General features: G+C 45.2%; 1 protein-coding gene across 10 annotated transcripts in view; it reads left to right on the plus strand.

The window, feature by feature from the left end:
* Positions 1–18,728, plus strand: part of WDFY3 (WD repeat and FYVE domain containing 3) — a 1,391,721-nt gene that overhangs the window by 644,232 nt on the left and 728,761 nt on the right. For all 10 annotated transcript variants that reach the window (XM_085636566.1, XM_085636564.1, XM_085636563.1 and 7 more), the window contains 2 exons: positions 3,532–3,692; positions 13,256–13,367. In XM_085636566.1, the coding sequence (XP_085492692.1) occupies positions 3,532–3,692; positions 13,256–13,367 (273 nt within the window). The remainder of the gene's footprint in view (positions 1–3,531; positions 3,693–13,255; positions 13,368–18,728) is intronic.

Consider the following 18,728-nt stretch of genomic DNA (forward strand, 5'->3'; position numbering starts at 1 on the left):
GATCAGAGGCGTCTGGTCTCCGGAGGAATCCATGCTCCATATCAATCTTTTGGAGCTCAGGGCGATCCTACTTGCACTGAAAGCATTCCTTCCCTCTGTCAAGGGGAGAGTAGTGCAGGTGTTCACAGACACCACCTCCGCCATGTGGTACTGCAACAAGCAGGGCGGGGTGAGGTCGTGGACCCTATGTCAGGAGGCTCTACGTCTCTGTACGTGGCTGGACAGTCAAGGCATTTCCTTGGTGGTTCAACACCTGTCAGGTACACTGAATGCCAAGGCGGACAAACTCAGCCGCAGGTGCATGTTAGATCACAAATGGCGTCTTCACTCGGAGGTGGTGCAAGGTCTCTTTCAGCAGTAGGGAGAACCTTGGTTAGATCTATTCGCAACCGAAGAGAACGCGCAATGTCAGCAGTTCTGCGTGTTGGAGTTTCCAAGGCAGCACTCGCTCGGAGACGCTTTTCATCACGAGTGGAGTTGTGGTCTATTGTATGCCTTTCCGCCTATACCACTTCTGCCCAGAGTGCTGAAGAAGATCAGACGCGACCGGGCCCAAGTCGTTCTTGTGGTGCCGGACTGGGCTCGAAGAGTTTGGTATCCCAAGCTACTCAGTATGAGCGTAGATCCCCCGATCCGACTGCCTCTTCGGAAGGATCTCCTGGCGCAGCTGCAGGGGACGGTCCTCCACCCGAACCTGTCCAGCCTCCACCTCCTTGCGTGGAGATTGAGCGGCAAAAGCTGATTCCATTTGACTTGCCTCCTGAAGTCTGTAATGTGATTCTGGCAGCCAGGTGTCCCTCCACTAAAACGGTATACGCCTGTTTGTGGAAAAAGCTTGTGGCATGGTGCACAGCGAAAGCTGTAGATCCTCTTGCTGCCCCTCTTTCTGAGATCCTATTGTTGCTTCTTTCTTTGGCCCAGCAGGGCTCTGCTTTGGGCACTTTCAAGGGCTACCTTTCTGCTCTTTCAGCCTTTCTTAGGCTGCCTGATCAGCCCTCTCTTTTCAAGTCCCCAGTTGTCAATAGATTTCTCAAAGGCCTTACTCACCATTTCCCTCCTATTCCCTTTGTGATGCCTCAGTGGGACTTGAACCTTGTTCTCACATACTTGATGTGTTCTCCCTTTGAGCCTCTTCCTAACTGTCCTTTGCAGTTATTAACTTTGAAAACTGTCTTCCTGGTGGCCATCACCTCCGCTCGGCGGGTGAGTGAGCTCCAAGCTCTTTCCTGTAAACCTCCTTTTCTGGCGATTCATCTGGACAAGGTTGTGCTTCCATCACGTCCCTCCTTTCTACCAAACGTAGTCTCTGCCTTTCATCTCGGGCAAACTGTCACTCTGCCCACTTTCTTTCCGCCTCCGCACCCTTCAAGAGAAGAGAAGAGGAGAGGCTCCATCGTCTGGACCCAAAACTTGCGCTTTCGTTCTATCTCAACCGCACACAACAGTTCCGGGTGGATGATAAGCTCTTTGTTGGCTACGTGGGTGCCAAGAAAGGCCGGGCTGTGCACAAGCGGACTATCTCCCGATGGTTTGTCTTGTGCATTAAAGCCTGTTACTCTCTGGCTAAAAAGGAACCTCCAGTTGGGCTTTGCCCCCATTCTACCAGGGCGACAGCAGCTACTACAGCATTGGGATGCGGTGTCCCCCTGCAAGGCATCTGTCAGGTGGCCACTTGGGCCTCGTTGCATATATTCACTAAGCACTATTGCCTTGACAGTTGGGTTCGGAGAAACGGCTTCTTTGGCCGTTCGGTTCTCCGTGACTTTCTGGTGTAATCTCACTTTGCAGACCCACCACCGGGGTTGGTATTGCTTGGGTATGTATTCTAAGGTAAGGAATCTTATCACTAACTTGTCTCTTTCAGATGCACAAGTTACTTGTGTAACGATATATCTGTAAGAGACATTAGTTAGTGATAGATTCCTTACCGCCCGCCCATCCTCCCCGTTCTGCGAACTGTTCTCTAGGGTTAAGGTCATCCCTTTCAGGGCCCCAGTTCTATTGCACCAGTAGTCGGTCTCTGGCATGGCTCTGCGCCCCTGGCGTGGAAAGGTTGTGTACAGAACTGACGTCGCAATGCGTGGGCGAGTCTAAGTAGCTCCAACAACGTCATCTCGGTGGCTACGAAGCACGCGACGTATGCGGAGCCGTACGATGACGCCTACCGACGCGCAGGGGTACTGCTGACGAAAACTTTCCGGATCCAGTCTGACGCCTGGGGATATTCTAAGGTAAGGAATCGATCACTAACTAATGCCTCTTACAGATATATCATTACATAAGTAAGTAACTTGTGCTTTAAGGTGTGCTCCTTTGGCTGTGTTGACTAGGTTGTTTGTGTGCTTAGAGGTGAAGGTTTTTACCCAGCTAAAAACCAAGTGAGTATGAGCAGTCTTTGATAAATGGTTGACTGTTGAGGGTGTTGGTGGCTTTCAGCCATGTTTAAACTGGTGTAGAGCTGCTGGGGAGGTTGAGGGGGGGTGCAATCAGTAGGAATTTGGTATTCTGCATATTTAGTTTCAGGTGATGATGGGACATCCAGGATTCTATTTTCGCCAATACTGGAGTGAGGAACTCTATGTCCACGAGTGTAGAGACTTTTAGATATAGTTGTGTGTTGTCTGCATAAAATGGTATGAGCTGTTGGAGTTCTTAAGGAGGCTTTAGAGGTTGAAAAAGATGGGACAGAAGCTAGAGCTGTGGGGCACACCTTTTAGGAGTGGCCTATTGGTAAAGAGAGAATTGTGCATTTTTATGCATTGAAAGCGAATGTCAAGGTAAGAGGGGAATCCTTTGACTACAGTCCCTTGCAGTCCCATTTTGATTTCTACATTTTTCCGAAGTGTGAGGTGGTCAATCTTGTGAAACGCCACAGAGAGGTCAAGGAGTTTGAGGAGGCATGATTCTTCTTTGTCTAACACGAAGAGAGCATCGTTAACAAAGTGTAAAATGACCGTTTCTGTACTGCAACCAATTCTGAATCCCGATTGGCTGTGGTCAAGGAGGTGGTTGTTGTAGATGTATATTTTTTATTTGGGATTCCACACAGATTTCAAGGCCCTTTGTGAGATAGGAACGTTTTAAAACTGGGATGTAGTTATTTAGGTTTTCTGATTAAGATCCTGGATAACTCAACTGATTATTAGATTGTTTGGTACAGTTCCTTGCAATACTTTTGTAAGCGCATCATACACATATAAAATTCCAGCTATCCTTGTTCAGTGAATTAGGATGTAGAATTTAGGTTTGTGAAATACTGCTTTTAAAACCCTAAGTGAAACTGAGGGCCCCAAAAACATTTGTGAATCAGGCCCATAGTGCTTGAATTAAAGTCTTTGGCTAAATCGAAATGTTGTTGGTGTTTTAAAGGGTGAATGTATCCTGTTAAACAGCATGGGCTGATTTCAATCAAACGGATTTATTCACAAAATTATTTGAAAAATACACCCTCATGAGGCAGCCTGTATTTATTCCAATGTCTCAATTATATTTAATTTAACGAAATTGTTTTTTTTTTAATTTTTATTTAAGATAAAGATTCAAAATCGGAAACTGGCCTCTCATCCCTAGTGTCATTGGTACCGGAGGAGAAGGTTTCATTTGGCCTGTACGCCTTGTCGGTCTCTTCACTTACAGTAGCCAAAATAAGAAAGGCCTACAACAAGTTGGACAGTAAAGCCATTGCTAAACAGGTAAGCCAAGAGAGCAGAGCTCACCTCTGGTGTTACTCTTACATGCAGCATTTTTGGATACTTTACATTGAACAAGTCCAAAAACTACTCAATAGCATTGAGTCAAATTCAACTGTCCTTATATTCTGGATGACATAATTTCTATGAAGCGCTCATGTCATAGCTGCGAAATTAAAACTTCCAAGCCTTTTCCGCAGCTGCCAGTCAGCTAATATTTTTAATATTCCACAGGATTCGCTTCCACTGCAATGTAAGGTCGCTGTGTTGACATTGGCTTTAGCAGACTTTGTCTTGCAAAGTTGCTGTTTACTCTACCTAACCTTAAATCAAAGAGTTGGCGGCCTTAGGCAGGCCTGTCTAATTTTACAGGAAGCCGGAAATGTGAATAAAAAAAGAAAAAGACTTGCAACAGCCTCCCAAAAAAGAATCTAGAGACATACAAATCAAGGTCAAATGTTATGAAGTTGAGATATTTGAGCGTTGTGGATGTTTGAAATAGTTTAAAGTTATTAAAAGGATGTACATAACCCTGCAGCACCGTTAAGCTTCATTGACATCTCTCCGCAAGGTATTTCATGTGGTGCTGAGGACAATAACTTTGTCTTTGGCAAGAACACAGCGCCAGGACTCACTAAAAAGATATCTGTTTTGCTTTAATATTTCTTCATTTTTTATGCTTAATAATTTACATGTGCCAGTAGACACCTGGGGCATGTCCAATGCCATGTAGGAGCTGATATGCAGACATCTGAGCAGCAGTGCCGATGGAAACTTAGCTATGCCAAACACATTTCTAGTCATTGTTATTGACATATAATAATTGAAAAATCTGCCATGGCAATGAGTGCTGTCAGATGAGAATTTTGTGCAGGCCTGTGACTCTGCACCCTTGTCCTAGTGACCACTTCCGGTGTGCTGGTATTAGTAATATTGATACCGTAGTACACTATGTATTTGATAAACAGCAACCGTTGATCATCTTCCTGGCCTTCATTCCATGTGTTTTTCTTGATTCCTAAAATATGTTTGCCTGCTCTATCTCTAGCACCTAAATCTCAGTGCATAAACAGGAACAATGATCATCTTTTATCTAAATTCATTCATGAAAATTGAAATAAATTTGTTTTGGATTTTGTAGTTCCGGATATTATCTTCTAAACTGCTACTGTGATCACCACATTATACAGCACATAACTTTTTAAGACTATAGGGGTCCCATCTTCAGATGTCTGCAATAATATCAGCTACCTGAAGACGCAACAGTACTCCTCCGACCGCACTCCTTGGACAATAGCATTCTTAATAATACATTATTTATTCTTTTCTTTTCATGAATTTTCATTGTGTGCCTATGTAAGGCTATATGAAACTGCAGTAGTGCTTTAACAAAGACAAAAAGCAAAACTCTACCCTCCCTCAAATATATAGTAGGGTATAACCCCTAAGGTTTATGAAAATAGATTTACAGGAGCCAAGATCCTTATGATCAAAAATTATTTATTATTTTTATTATTTTATATTTCATCACTTATAAAACAAATAACGTACAACAGTGACTTAAGACAAAATGTGACCAATTACTTAATTTTCGACTTCAAAGATTGATTACATAATATAATATATACAAATAAGGCCACTCAACCATCGCTCCTACTAAAATAAAATATACATACATATCAGTCATACCCCATTCACTCTCATACACGGGACAGCAACAGTAAAATCAGAAAAGAGGTTTGCCAGAACCAGTCATGCTTCATTTGCAAGCAGTATAACAATTCAAAGAAATTTTGACTAACTACTTCATCAAGATAAAAGCAAAAATGTACTGCAAAGCACAATAATCAGCATATTGAAAGCGTCTTCTTTCTTGTTCCACTTGTAGCACAAAAGTAGCGCCGGCGCACGTTTCGGTGAAACACCAAGAATTAGGCGACACCTTCCTCAGGGCAACAAATGACAAACCGCCTTAGGAGACGCCAGACAGCATTACCGGCTGCATTAGGGTGAGAGCCACGCACAGCGGGTCCATAGGACTCCAATCCCCAGGCTCCCCTGCACCGCTTCGTCACGCCTGCAGCGCCCGGAGGCGCATTTAAACATCCGCGGGCTCCCGCAGTGCAGGACGCCTTGGGAGACGCCAGACAGCATTACCGGCAGCATCAGGGTGAGAGCCGTGCACAGCTGGTCCATAGGACTCCAATCCCCAGGCTCCCCTGCACCGCTTCGTCACGCCTGCAGCGCCCGGAGGCGCATTTAAACATTGGCGTGCTCCTGCAGCGCGGGACGCCTTAGGAGACGCCAGACAGCATTACCGGCAGCATCAGGGTGAGAGCCGCGCACAGTACAACCGAAGCGCGGGACACGCGCGGGCACCACCGGGCCAAGGGTGGGCCCGTCTGTGCCCGTCAGCGACCGTAGGAGGCCGGGCTGGGCCAGACACCCTGGCCATTTGAGGCCGAAATTCGTAAAGTTTGTTTCGACGTCTTGAACTTTAAGTCTCGATATGACATTCATCTAAAAGTAGCAAGGTAACTTTTAATAACTTTGTTTCTTTGAGCTTTCAAGTATCCCCACAAAAGACTTTGAACAGAGACAGTGAGCCTTTGGTGACAAACGCCAATATGGGCAAAAAGAAAACACTCGCTACACAAGGGGGTGCTCAGGGGGGATGCATGGTGGGTAAAATTGATTCTTTTCTGACCAAAGCTGCGCACGCTATTATGAAGGGAAATAGCCCTGACTGAGCGGAGGTTATCCATAGAGGCTAGTAAATGTCTCCAAAGCCAAATTATTAGCGAGGAGGTTGAACAAGGGAACCCCGCGGCCAATATGGCCCCACTAGAATGCCCAGCAGTTCCAACAACCTCTGCACCCCCAAGCGAAATACTAATTTCTGGCAAGTCAGATGTGTGTTATAAAATCGATAAAACACCAGAGGGAATTGAAGTGGCCCCAGACTTACCACCACCGAAGAGAAAACGAACCGTTTATAATAAGCCTATGAGGAAGTCCCCACGGCTACAAACGCGGACACAGTTATTTTCACAATCTGATCTGGGCCAATTGCAGTTATCGGACTCCGTACTTATAAAGCTGGAAGTAATGATAAAGACACTCTTAGTACCTATAACACAAAAAATTGATAAAGAAGAGGAACTGGTGCATAATTTGATTATCAATTGTAATAAATGCTCTACGTCCTTTGTGCCAAACCTATTAGGGGCAGGGGGGTGGAACTGTACTGCATAATAAGACACAAACTCAAACCCAACCTGACCCACTCGGTCGAAGCTTAGGTGCCCCTATTGCTTCAGGAAGTTATGGTATATCCAGTGGACCAAGTCAGTTAAACATACCTGAAGCAATAGAACTCGTAGCCCAAAACGCCGAGCCAACTCAGGACGGAGGACCTCTGGATTATCATAGGGTACCCTCAACCACATACAGTCAGTCTAATCATGGTATACCTAAAGTCGCGAACTAAAGTGTCCTTGACTTACCTCCCGTATCTGCACCGTTAGTAGCAGTCTTACTAGAGGTCCCCCCCTCTCTCCCAGGAAACTAGGGAAACCACCCAGGACTTAATTCATTAAGTGACCCACTGGTGCACCAAAAATGTAACGTGTGGCGAGTATATATCATCTGACATTATAATGGCCAGAAGAGTGGGGTGGATAGGCCAACAAACTAAAAAGATTGGTGTAGGAGATTGCATAGTCGTTAATTTTAAGGACCCAGAGAAAGCTAAGACCTTGATAGACAGTGCATACCAGAATAACTTAAATTCTCAAATAAGTGTAGTTCCATTACAATATTTCTACCCCCAAAGAGAGCGTGGAGGTCTTATGCAAGGGCAGTGGCAAATACCACGAAAGTCAGGGAACCCGGCGGTTATAAGTAAGATAGGAAATAACTTGCCAATGTATAATAGATTTCAAGCTTTGGCAGATTGCCAAAACTTGGATGAAAATGACTGACTAGAGCAAGGTGATAAATTTGAACAGGGTTCCTCCCCATTTAGCAGGACCCCCAAACGCACAAACAACAGCGCTTGAGGTTCATGCTGAAATAACCACAGCAGTCCCAGAATCACTTCAGATGCAAAATACCATGGGGGCCAAGTATGGGAAAGCTCTTTCATGGAACATAGCGGGTATAAGGGCTAAAAGAAGGAATTTATGCAGGGAAACTTTTCTATCATCACATCATATCATCGCCCTCCAGGAAACTTGGGAAGTAAACGATTGTTTTTATTTAGACGGTTTCACCTCTTTTCATAAATGTGCCACTCCATCAAACATGGGCAGAGCGAGAGGTTTATTGGTAATGCTTTCATTGAAACTGTCTTGTAAGATCTGTTTGGTTGATTGTAATTCTCAGAATGTTTCGGCAGTGGAACTGTCTTTTAAGGATCGGCCCACTGTGTTAGTGATAAACTTTTATAATTCTTTTACCAGAGGGCACGAGCTGGAACATTTGCAAGATTTAAAAAACTTCCTGGAATACTATGAGGAGACTAAGTCAGCTTATTTTGAAATAATAGTTTTGGGGGATTTTAATATTCACCAATGTCATTTAAACTGTTTTTCAAACCAGGATCAGGGTAATTCTAATTCTTCATTAGACCATTTTGAGCATACATCTTTAGGCAATTTCCTTGAGAGTATTTCAGCAAATCAAAACTTATGTTGTCTCTCACAGTCGGATAATATGGTCCCAGTACCTACTTATGTAGGAAATGGTAGAGCTAGCACTATTGATTACATTTTAATGTCTGCTCCATTAGTTGCTCTTACTGAGGATGTGTTAGTCACCTTGGTCAAGCTTTAGTGACCATAACCCACTTACGGTTGATATATTACTTCCTACCATTAAAGTGGGAGAATCGGCTACCTGTTTGACAAACACGAACATCAGTACTAAAAATCAGGCTCGCAGACTAAAGTGGGCAAGGGTAGCTCCAGAATTATTTTTAACCAACTTATACACAGTTTGTGCCACTGAAATTGAGTTTTGTTTAGACCCTGACACACAGGATAGTTCTATTTTAAAAACCTTTGAGAAGCTAATAAAACAGATTCAATCAGACCTCACAATCACAGGTGGGCCTAGACGTCCGAAGGCTGTAAGATGGTTTAATGGAGTATGTTCAGCAAAACATACGGACCTTATATTAGTCCTAAAAAAGATCCCCAGAGATAAAATAGAAATTAGGGACAAAAGGAAAGCTTATCAAATAGCAGTTGATAACAGGAAGAAGGAGCTAAAAGAACAAGCCTGGGATGCTTTACAACAAGCTAGCATATTGAAAGATAGTCCAAACTTCTGGTTGGTAGTTAATAGCCCCTTTCTCTCTGATACTCCCAATTCTAATACCGACTGTCTAGTCCCAGCAGACAAATGGGTACTGCATTTCGGAAATATCTTTAGCGATGCAAATCTGACAGGTGTAGAGGACCTAAGGGAAGGTGGGCAACCCAGTACATTACTTCATGTCAGACCGGAGGAGGTTTATGATGCTATTGTAACTACAGCCGGCGGAAAGGACCCAGGCCCCGATGGGGTACCGGCCGATCTATACAAAGCTGATCCAAATGTATGGGCAAGCATTTTAACTAATGTTTTTAATGCCGGGTGCTCACAGGGATATCCAACATCCTGGGGGAGAGCAGTCATCGTTCCTATTTTTAAAAAGGGCAATAGGGATGAGCCCATGTGTTATAGGCCAATCTCACTTTTGGATTCTGCTGCCAAAATCATGGGAAAAGTCATATTAAATCGTCTAACGACATGGCTGGATGACCGAAATATCATTTCCGACTTGCAATATGGCTTTAGGCCTGGTAAAGGGACCCTGGACCAATGTTTAAATTTACACTTAGTGGTAGGTAAGTACACCATTGCTAAAAAAGGAACAATCCATTTGGCTTTCATGGATTTGACGCAAGCTTTTGACTGTGTTAACAGATCAAAGTTGTGGTCTATCCTAAGTGGCATGGGTCTCGAACCAGAGCTGGTGGACTTTTTATATGCCGTCCACAAGAACAACATTGTGGCTGTTAGATATAATAACAATGGGGACCTGACATTGACCTGGGATGTGAAAAGAGGGGTACGCCAAGGTTGTATCCTGGCCCCCCTCTTATTCACATTATACATAAATAATCTGGGAGACTCCTTAATAGCCAGCTGTAAACACATCCCTAGATTCGGCAAAAAGAAGATTACTTATTAAGCGTTGGCAAACATTTCCATTGTTTTCTTTTAACAAGATTTCCTCTGCATATGGCCCATTGGCTTCTATCTGTACCTCAAGGTTTCCATAAATCTGGCACTCTAAAACCGTGCCAGTGTGACAATTTTTCTGAACAGGACATTCTTCATTTTGTCCACTTTTGTGACTATTATGTCCACCTACTTAAGAAATTCATATTACCACTGCTCAGAGATTGTCACTTTGTGCAAGTCAAGCCGGCCTTACTGTACCTTCAAATGCTAGCTTCCCCTATGGTTTGTTTTGGGGTGGCAAGTTTCTTAACCGGAGCCACTAGGCGTAGGAAAAAAATGGTCTTTTAATTGTCATTATTGTTCTTAACATGTTTTTATTCGTAAGCCCATTATGTGTCAAATTTGGGGATCGACCTAACATACGAGTTTGCCCTATTGCACTTACATTTTATATTATGTTTTTGTACTGTATGTGGAGCAGGACCTGGTATTCTGTATGGTCGTTAGGAAAAATATGACTGTGGTTTACTCTGTCTGGAGTATATCCTTCTAGCACCTCGCACTTTACACAAGTTTTGCACTTTAAGATGGATTATAGGGAAAGTAATCGAAGTTTTGTATTTTAATGTGTTTGCCAATTTGCACTTTGAATTTTATCTAAAAGTTTTTAATGTGTTCCTTTCCTGAGGCCCTATATGAGTCATAAATGGGGATTATCCTAATATATGAGCATGCCCGATTGCACTTTATATAATGGTTCTGTACTGTATGTATAGCAAAGATTTGCTTTGCAAGATGGATTATAGGAAAGAAACAGAAGTTTTGTTTTTTAATATGTTTTGTCCATTTGCACTCTGAGTTTTGCTCAAAAAGGTTTTAGTCTGTATTTTTATGAGTTGGTTACTCAGCTAACATCAGGAAGGCTTTTTTATTAATGAAATGCAGTATTGTATGTTATGTTTACTTTTATGACATTAAGTTGTCGAATAAAGTTCTCCTGACTGACTGACAAAACCGCCAGAGTAAAAACAGGGATCTGAGGGGTGACAATCTTGTGGTCAACTAGGGATCAAAAAAGGCTCCAATTAGAACAACCAAATAAATTAGTCTGTATGTGGGAACTGTATCCAATCACAAGCAATTCTCTCCATGTTTCCCATTTACATATATAGAGATGTAAATGGGACACATGGATAATCCTTTCCTCATCTCTTCATCTGACCTTTGTGTCTTTTCACATACTGGGTCTCATTTTTTGGTAATATGCACATGGTCAATGTTGGTGATTGGCAAGATTGCCACCCCTCTTATCCTTGTATTTACTGTGGTGGTTAGTCATTTGACGCCCTGAGGAAGGTGTCACCTAATTGTTGGCGTTTCACCTAAACACGTGTCCGCTTTACTTTTGTTTTATAAGTGGAACAAGAAAGAAGACACTTTCAATGTGTTGGTTTTTGTGCTTTGCAGTAAGTTATTGTTTGTATCTTGGTGAAACCGTTAGTCAAAATTAATTTTAATTATTATATTGTTTGTAAATGAACCTCCTTTCTGATTTTAGTATTGTTGTCTTGTGTATGAGAGTGAATGTGGTATGACTGATATGCATGTATATGTTATTTTAGTATGAGTGATGATTGGGTGGCCTTATTTGTATATACTATGTAATGTAATCAATATTTGAAGTAAAACATTATGTAATTGGTCACATTATGTGTGTCTTAAGTCATTCTTGTTCGATGTCTGTTATATTAGTGATGAAATGTAAAATAAAAATAATAAATAATTTTTGATCATTAGGATCTTGGCTCCTTTAAATCGATTTTCATAAACCGTAAGAGTTACACCCTACTATATATTTGAGGGAGAGTAGAGTTTTGTTTTTTGTGTTTGTTTTCCCCCATGGTTCTCTCTCTCTCTCTCTCTCCCCCCCCCCCTTTGTTCACAGGGGACCTCTTGTTGTTATCACTTCAGGTCACACAGAGTTGGTAAGAATTTGTGGCAACAAAAAATAGTCCTGTTCAGAGATTTCCTAATTTATGTAGGGTGATTTGGCGTATCTTAGTTGCAGCTGACAGCACAACCCCATCAGCTGTGAATGTGCATTTCTGCCCAAAGTGATTTGAGGTGCAACAGCAGACGTGTAGTGTTATGATTCTCTGTCAAAAAGGCCTGACACCAAAACCTTACTTTGTGTGGCTGAGTCATCATTGTGGGACATGACAGTGCATTAGATGTGCTGGGACAATCTCAGGCCCAGAGAGCTTCAGCCTTTTCTGAAACCGTTCTGTCAGTCCTCTGTACATTTTGAGCTTGAGGTCCCGGCAGTGCAGTACTGATCTTATTGGACAACTTAATTTAATTACTTGATAGAAGTCTTAAAAATATTTTCGAGGTACCCAAAGCAGACCAAGAGTTTTCAGCAAAGAACCTCATACTGTACACAAACAGCGTGACGAGAACAAAATACATCAAACTATTCAGTCACGGAGAAAGAAGAAAGCAGACATATATCAAGGCACCTTTTGAGGTTCCAAGGAGGAGATCACAGTTTGATTCTCAAGCAAATCCTCATTTTGACTACTCTGAAAGGTGTGGTGCGGCTGGAACAGTAATTTTTTGTTTTCATTGTCCCTTTTCTGGGTGTATCTGTCTCACAAAAGAAAACACCATGTGACTTGGGATAGATATGTGAAATCCCCGACCTTTGTAATAAAGTCAGCAAACAAAAACAGTTGTTTACTTCATAACCACAAATCCCAAACTGGCATAGGCCTTACTATTAGTTTTTGTCTGCTGTTATGCAAAGGGAAAAATGTCACATGCACATGAGATTTCCTGCTCTCAGAAAGGCCAGTTCTGTAAAAATTCTCGTCAGTTTACTACATGGGGATTACCACAAAATAATTGACCCTTGCGCAATAGTTCGCAGGGGAACTACATACTTGACTAATTGTTATGCATGCTGGTCAGAAAGCAGCCCTAGAAATAGTGCTACAGGCTTTTTAGTTTATAGCATAGACATTATTGGGAGGCAAATGTGCAAAAAACAAAATTGTGAAAACATTGAAGGAAATTTTCTTAACAGTCAGATGGCAAAGAGTGTGGAAAGCCACACTTAGTATACATAGCTCTCCGACACCGAAAAACGTTGGAGCTGTCATCAAATTTCTAACTGATACATTTTCTAAATTACAAATTGCTATGCATTTGTCAAATTCTAAAAGTTAATTGTGTTGCACAATGCTTTCCTTCTGTATTTTTTGTATTTGAAACATAGCTGCTCTAACAACACCTGTCCTTATCCGGGTTTGTTTTGTTCTTTTTGGATTCAGCTTGCCATTTCCTCACATGAGAACGCCACCCCTGTGAAACTGCTGCACAACTCTGCAGGACATTTAAATGGCCCTGCACGAACCATCGGTGCAGCTCTGATTGGATACTTGGGTGAGTCAAACAGCAATGTTCCAATTCTTTATATTTTCCCATGGTTATTGAGGAATATAATGTGATTCACCCAATGCTCCTTGATTTTCACATTTGAATTTAGTCAGTCCATGGAACAGACATGAGACTAAAATCCTGATATATGAACTGATTTTGCAGTTGTAGAGTTTGCGATTTGCAGCATCACAGGTTTTGAGACTGCAAAATCAGGAGTCGCAATGCAGTAATGGCACTTTGCTTTTGGGTAAAGTCTTTCGGACTCACAAAGTGCCTTTTGCACCCCAATCTCAATCGCTAAGAAGGGGCATGTAATGTCTGATTTGAGGCCACAGGTGGAGTTGCAAACCATTGAACAGATACCTATTTTGAGGTGGTATCTGATTCACAAAGTCGAAGATGTTCCTTTAGTATGACTTCTATTTTTTGACTGATAGTGTGTGGACCACTGCATGCGTCCACCAATGTCATTCCCAGCATGTGAAAAAGAAAATGTAAGCAGCCCCTGTGCCTTCAGCGGTCTGGGATAGCTTAAAAAAAAGTTCTGTATTGTAGGATCTTCATTGATGGTCATAAACATTGAATGATTCCCAGCTGCCTGTGCTGATCCCGGAATACCTTTAACATATATAAACTTTGGAGAAATAATCATTGATGTTCATCATTCAAATTCATTTTCTATAGAGTCGCATTGTCGTTTGTCAGTGATGCCATTTTCTTTTTGAATGCTGGAGAAAGTTGTTGAAGTCACTGGGTAGCTTTTTAATGTACATCATTTGTCATGGAAAAAAGCTACATTTTATGCAAAAAGCATGAGGAGAAAATGCAACCTGATAGGCTAACACTGGTGAACAAAGGAGCCTGCTCGTTTAAGAACCTGAGAAGCACCCCCTTCCCACAATACTTTCTAGTGGCTGTTTGCCTCAGGTCAGGTGTTTCTTCACATCTTTGATCTTTTTTTTTAGTCAAACCATTTTTATTGCAGGACCAAGTATATCGTACAGTAACCAGGGTGCATGTCAGTAATGCAGGTTTCCCGTCCTCCCCTTAACCGTTAATCCGTGCAACATACACAGCCGTACTGCCCACATCCCGGAGGCCGGGCGGCATCACTTAGTCGTATGGCACATTGATACAATACTATCAGGAACGAACTTCCGGTGGGGAGACCCGCTGCCCGCTTTTGATCGCTGTCCCCTCGCTCCCCCAGGTACGCACAGAACTTACAGTCTACTTCCAGAAAACCTCAAACTTGTAAGCTCACCCTCACCCTCAGCCCCCCCCCCCTCCCTGGTGCCCCCCCCCCTCCCTAGTGCCCCCCCCCCATTGCGCCTAGTCAGGAACAAATAGCATGTGTGGTGGGTAGCAGGAAAGATCCATTATTCCCTAATCGTGTGTGTTTGGCAGGGGAGCTAATGGCGCGACTTCGTCTGCTGCATCTTCAGAGTTCTCATCTTCCTCCCCACTGGCTAGGCTATCCCGCAGGGCCTGTACCAACACCTCCCATTCCATTGCCGCCGCCTGAGCCCGGTCATCCGGTTTTCGGTGAGCTAGCTGGTATCTGAGATTTCTTCACATCTTTGATGCAATTGTTTCTATCTGTAGCATTTTTTCAAACCACTTTTACTCAACATTTTAACATCCCTTTAGTTGAGTAAAACCAATGTTCCTTTATACTGACATGTAGTCCCTGTCGGAATGCTTTCTTTATTTACCAACTGCCCTCCATGTGGAATAAAGAAGGCAATTTAGATGCAGTAAAGTGTGTGTGGTTTTCCTATGGCCATCACATCAGACAAAAGGGTGTGACATTTGCAAGGAAATGTCAAAAAGGACTCTTCATAAAGACAGGGAGGGCATCAGACTAGGAGGCCTGATGCAAGACATGAGAGCAGAGGAAAAGAAAAAGAGTTGAAAGAGCTTCATCTCGTCCTTCGTCTGAGAAAACACACAAATCTGGTAAAGACTCCCACAGAGGGAAATATACAGAAAATCTCCTCCCAGACATCATCATTAACATCACTCTCATCAACACTGATCGTTGACGTCAAGACCACCGACGTTGCCATTGAGGGTTTCAGCGCTGACATGCTCTCCTTAGAAAGAAGGTTAGACATTGACACATTATCACCGTGTGGCGTCTAAATCGACTTCAAGACTGCAGTTGATGTTGAAGACCACATCGCCACCAACTTCGCCACGGTCACACAGTCAATCGATGTCGAAATCATACCATATGATGTCGAAAAGGCATCTGTTGTTGCTGCTGCAAACACCATTACCGGCAGAAAAGGCTTGTGCGACGTCGATCCCATCTATTTCGATGCTGAGGATTTCCAAAGTCTGGCTTTCTTCATGCCCAGACTGGTCTGGCTCTCCTTCTGCCCTTTTTCAGCTTCTCAAGCATCTGATGCTTCGGTGACTCAGCCAGATTCCCCACTGACTCCTATAATATCTTCAGATGACCCTTTGCAGGCACTATTACAGCCCTTAGATCTTTCACCAGTTGGAAGGGCCTCCAAAGCTACTTTCGTGTCTCCCATTAGAAAATGTAAACTCCTTCACCTGTTCGGACACCACCACCCAGAACTCCCTTTAAACAGAAGGACTATGTCTTTTCATGCTCTAGATCATGATCAAGGTCACCATATTCTGACTCCTGCAAATTCCTCTTATGCACAAACTTCTCCACCTCATTCACCAGCTATGGTATCTCTTGTAGATGATATCCTTACTTTCCAAGATGCTTTGGTAAGAGGTGCTACCAAACTAAACCTCAGCGTAGAACACTCCACAACCAACAGATCTGAAAGAAACACGTTAGTTAGATTCCTTACCTTAGAATATCCCCAGGCATCAGACTGGATCCTGAAAGATTTTTCGTCAGCAGTACCCCTGCGCATCGGTAGGCGTCGTCTGCGGCTCCGGGTCCGTCGTAGGCGTTGTGATCGCCGGGATGACGTCGCTGGAGTACTTAGACGCTGCCCTCGTGCACTGATGTCAGTTCTTCTTTTTTCCGCGCCAGCAAGCGCAGATCCGGGAAGAAGCGTAGCCTTAGTGATTTTTTGACTAACTTTTTAGACTATCTTGGTCTATTCTTTCGAGTCGACTTCGACTCCTGGTGCCAGTAGGGATGCCTGGGTTCAAGCCGTGTGACGACTGTCACCGCCTGATGTCGGTTACCGACCCCCACCGCCGGTCTCTCTACTGACTCGGGGCCGACCACGATGACAAGTCGTGCCCCAACTGCCGGGCCTTGACGTCGAAAGCTAGGCGGGAGCGGTCCTGCAAGCTCCTCGAGATCCGGCAGTCGGAGCCGCGGTCCTCACTGCTCATCGGGTTCCAAGTCCTCGCATTCAGGCAAGTCGAGGCACAGCAAAAAGTCGAAGAAGCGACATCGCTCTTCCGACTCCCCTCGCCGGTCGCGCGACTCGGCCGAGGGTTTGAGTGGCACCACCCGTGCGGCTCCGCCGGAGCCCCATCTGGCCCCACACCCTCCGGTCCCTGGGCTTAATGCGACTCCGGGCGAGATTCTAGACTTCCTTGTGGCCATGAGGACTCTCTTCCCGCGGTCGAGGCCTGCCGGCGCTCATTCGGGCCCCTCAGGTCCGACTGGGGGTCCTAGCGAGACGGCGGCTTAGGCCCCGGCGCCGTCGACGACTTCGGTTACGACGCCGCAGGCCCCCGTGGGATCAAGGCCTGGATCTTGGTCGACGTCAGTTGACCTCACGACTCCTCTGCTGGTGCCGACCCCCATGGTGTCGCTCCCGGCGCCGTCCTCGGACGCCGCCGCCCCCGGTTTCAGCCCCAGTCCGGCATCAGAGCGGCGCCGTCTCCAGCGTCGATGGGTGGGGAATTCACCTATGACCCGTCTCCGTCATTTCCGCCTGTTTATCAGGACACGGATGAAGGGGAGGACTGGGAGGGGTCTGAGGACCCTCTGGCGGCACAGCAGAGCCAGTTAAGTTAGGACTGGACAGATGAGCTAGGGGAGGCCAGTGGTCTAGACACTTCGCCTGACAGTGGTTTTATCTCTCCTCCTTCAGTGGCTACGGAGGAGGGTGCTACTTATGCCGTGGTGCTGAGCAAGGCAGCCAAGGCCTTGCGCCTTGTCCTCCCTGCTGCGGCCGTGAGAACTAACCTCCTCTCTGAGGTGCTTCAACCTCCAGTAAGCTCTTCGGAGCCTCTGCTGCAGTTTAATGAGGCCCTCACTGACGTTCTGATGGGCACTTGGTCCAAGCCCACCACAGTCTCTCCTGTGGATCAGAACGTGGCCCGGTGCCACCGCCCAGCTCCGGGCGACCCCTGCTTTTTGTCCGTGCACCCCACCTCTGAGAGTCTGGTTATCCAGGCATCAACGTCCCACACCGCCTTTCCGTCCGCTCCTACGGACCGGGAATCCAAAAGGATGGTTTGGTAAGAAACTGTTTTCCTCACTCAGCCTTAGGTTGCGGTCCATTAATTCTGCATGCCTTTTGGACCGTTACACCCACTCTCTGTGGGATACGGTGGCAGAAGTGCTGCCCCAGTGTCCAGTAGCCAGGACACGGCTCGCCTAGGCTCTTGCTGAGGGGCAAGATGCAGCACGGTATTCCATTCGGTGTGGACTTGACACCACGGACTCGCTGGGTAGAGCGATTGCAACGACGATGGCGATTCGTCGTCATGCCTGGCTGAGATCCACACATTTTTCAGGGGATGTCCAGAGCACTCTCATGGACATGCGCTTTGATGGCTGTCGCCTTTTTGGCGACAAAGCTGGAGCGCTTTAAGGACTCCGGGGCTACGGCCAAGTCCTTGGGCCTTTCGGCCCAGCGCCAGCAGTCTTCTGCTTTTTGCCCCTTTCGTGGCCAAGGAAGGGGCACCCCCACACATTCGTCCAGCCACGGGCCGCAGAACCCTCAACGCGGACGCGGATTCCGCCGTGGAGAGTCGGTCAGTCCACATCCGCCCCTGCAGCATCTGCCTCAAAGCCTTCCTAGTCCAAACTTTCAGGCCCATTCCACGCCAGTGGGAGGCAGAGTTCGCCATCACCTGCTCCACTGGCGTTCCATCACTTGGGACAGGTGGGTGCTGCAAATCGTCCGAAGGGGCTACTCCCTCCCCTTCGAGACGACCCCTCCAGCCATGCCACCACAGTACCACTGCATGTCGGGGGATCACTTGCAGCTTCAGCAGGAGAAAGTTATGGCCCTTCTGGCCAAGGGGACCATCGAGCGCGTTCCTGGCCCAGAAGTAGGACGGGGTTGTTACTCCCACTACTTTCTGGTTCCCAAGAAGGGCAAAGGGGGCCTACGCCCTACCTTGGACCTCAGGAGCGTCAAAGTCTTCCTCCGGAAGGAGAAATTCAAGATGCTGACGTTA

This window comes from Triturus cristatus, chromosome 2_1, assembly GCF_964204655.1.
Source record: "Triturus cristatus chromosome 2_1, aTriCri1.1, whole genome shotgun sequence".
In the NCBI taxonomy this organism is placed as follows: domain Eukaryota; kingdom Metazoa; phylum Chordata; class Amphibia; order Caudata; family Salamandridae; genus Triturus; species Triturus cristatus.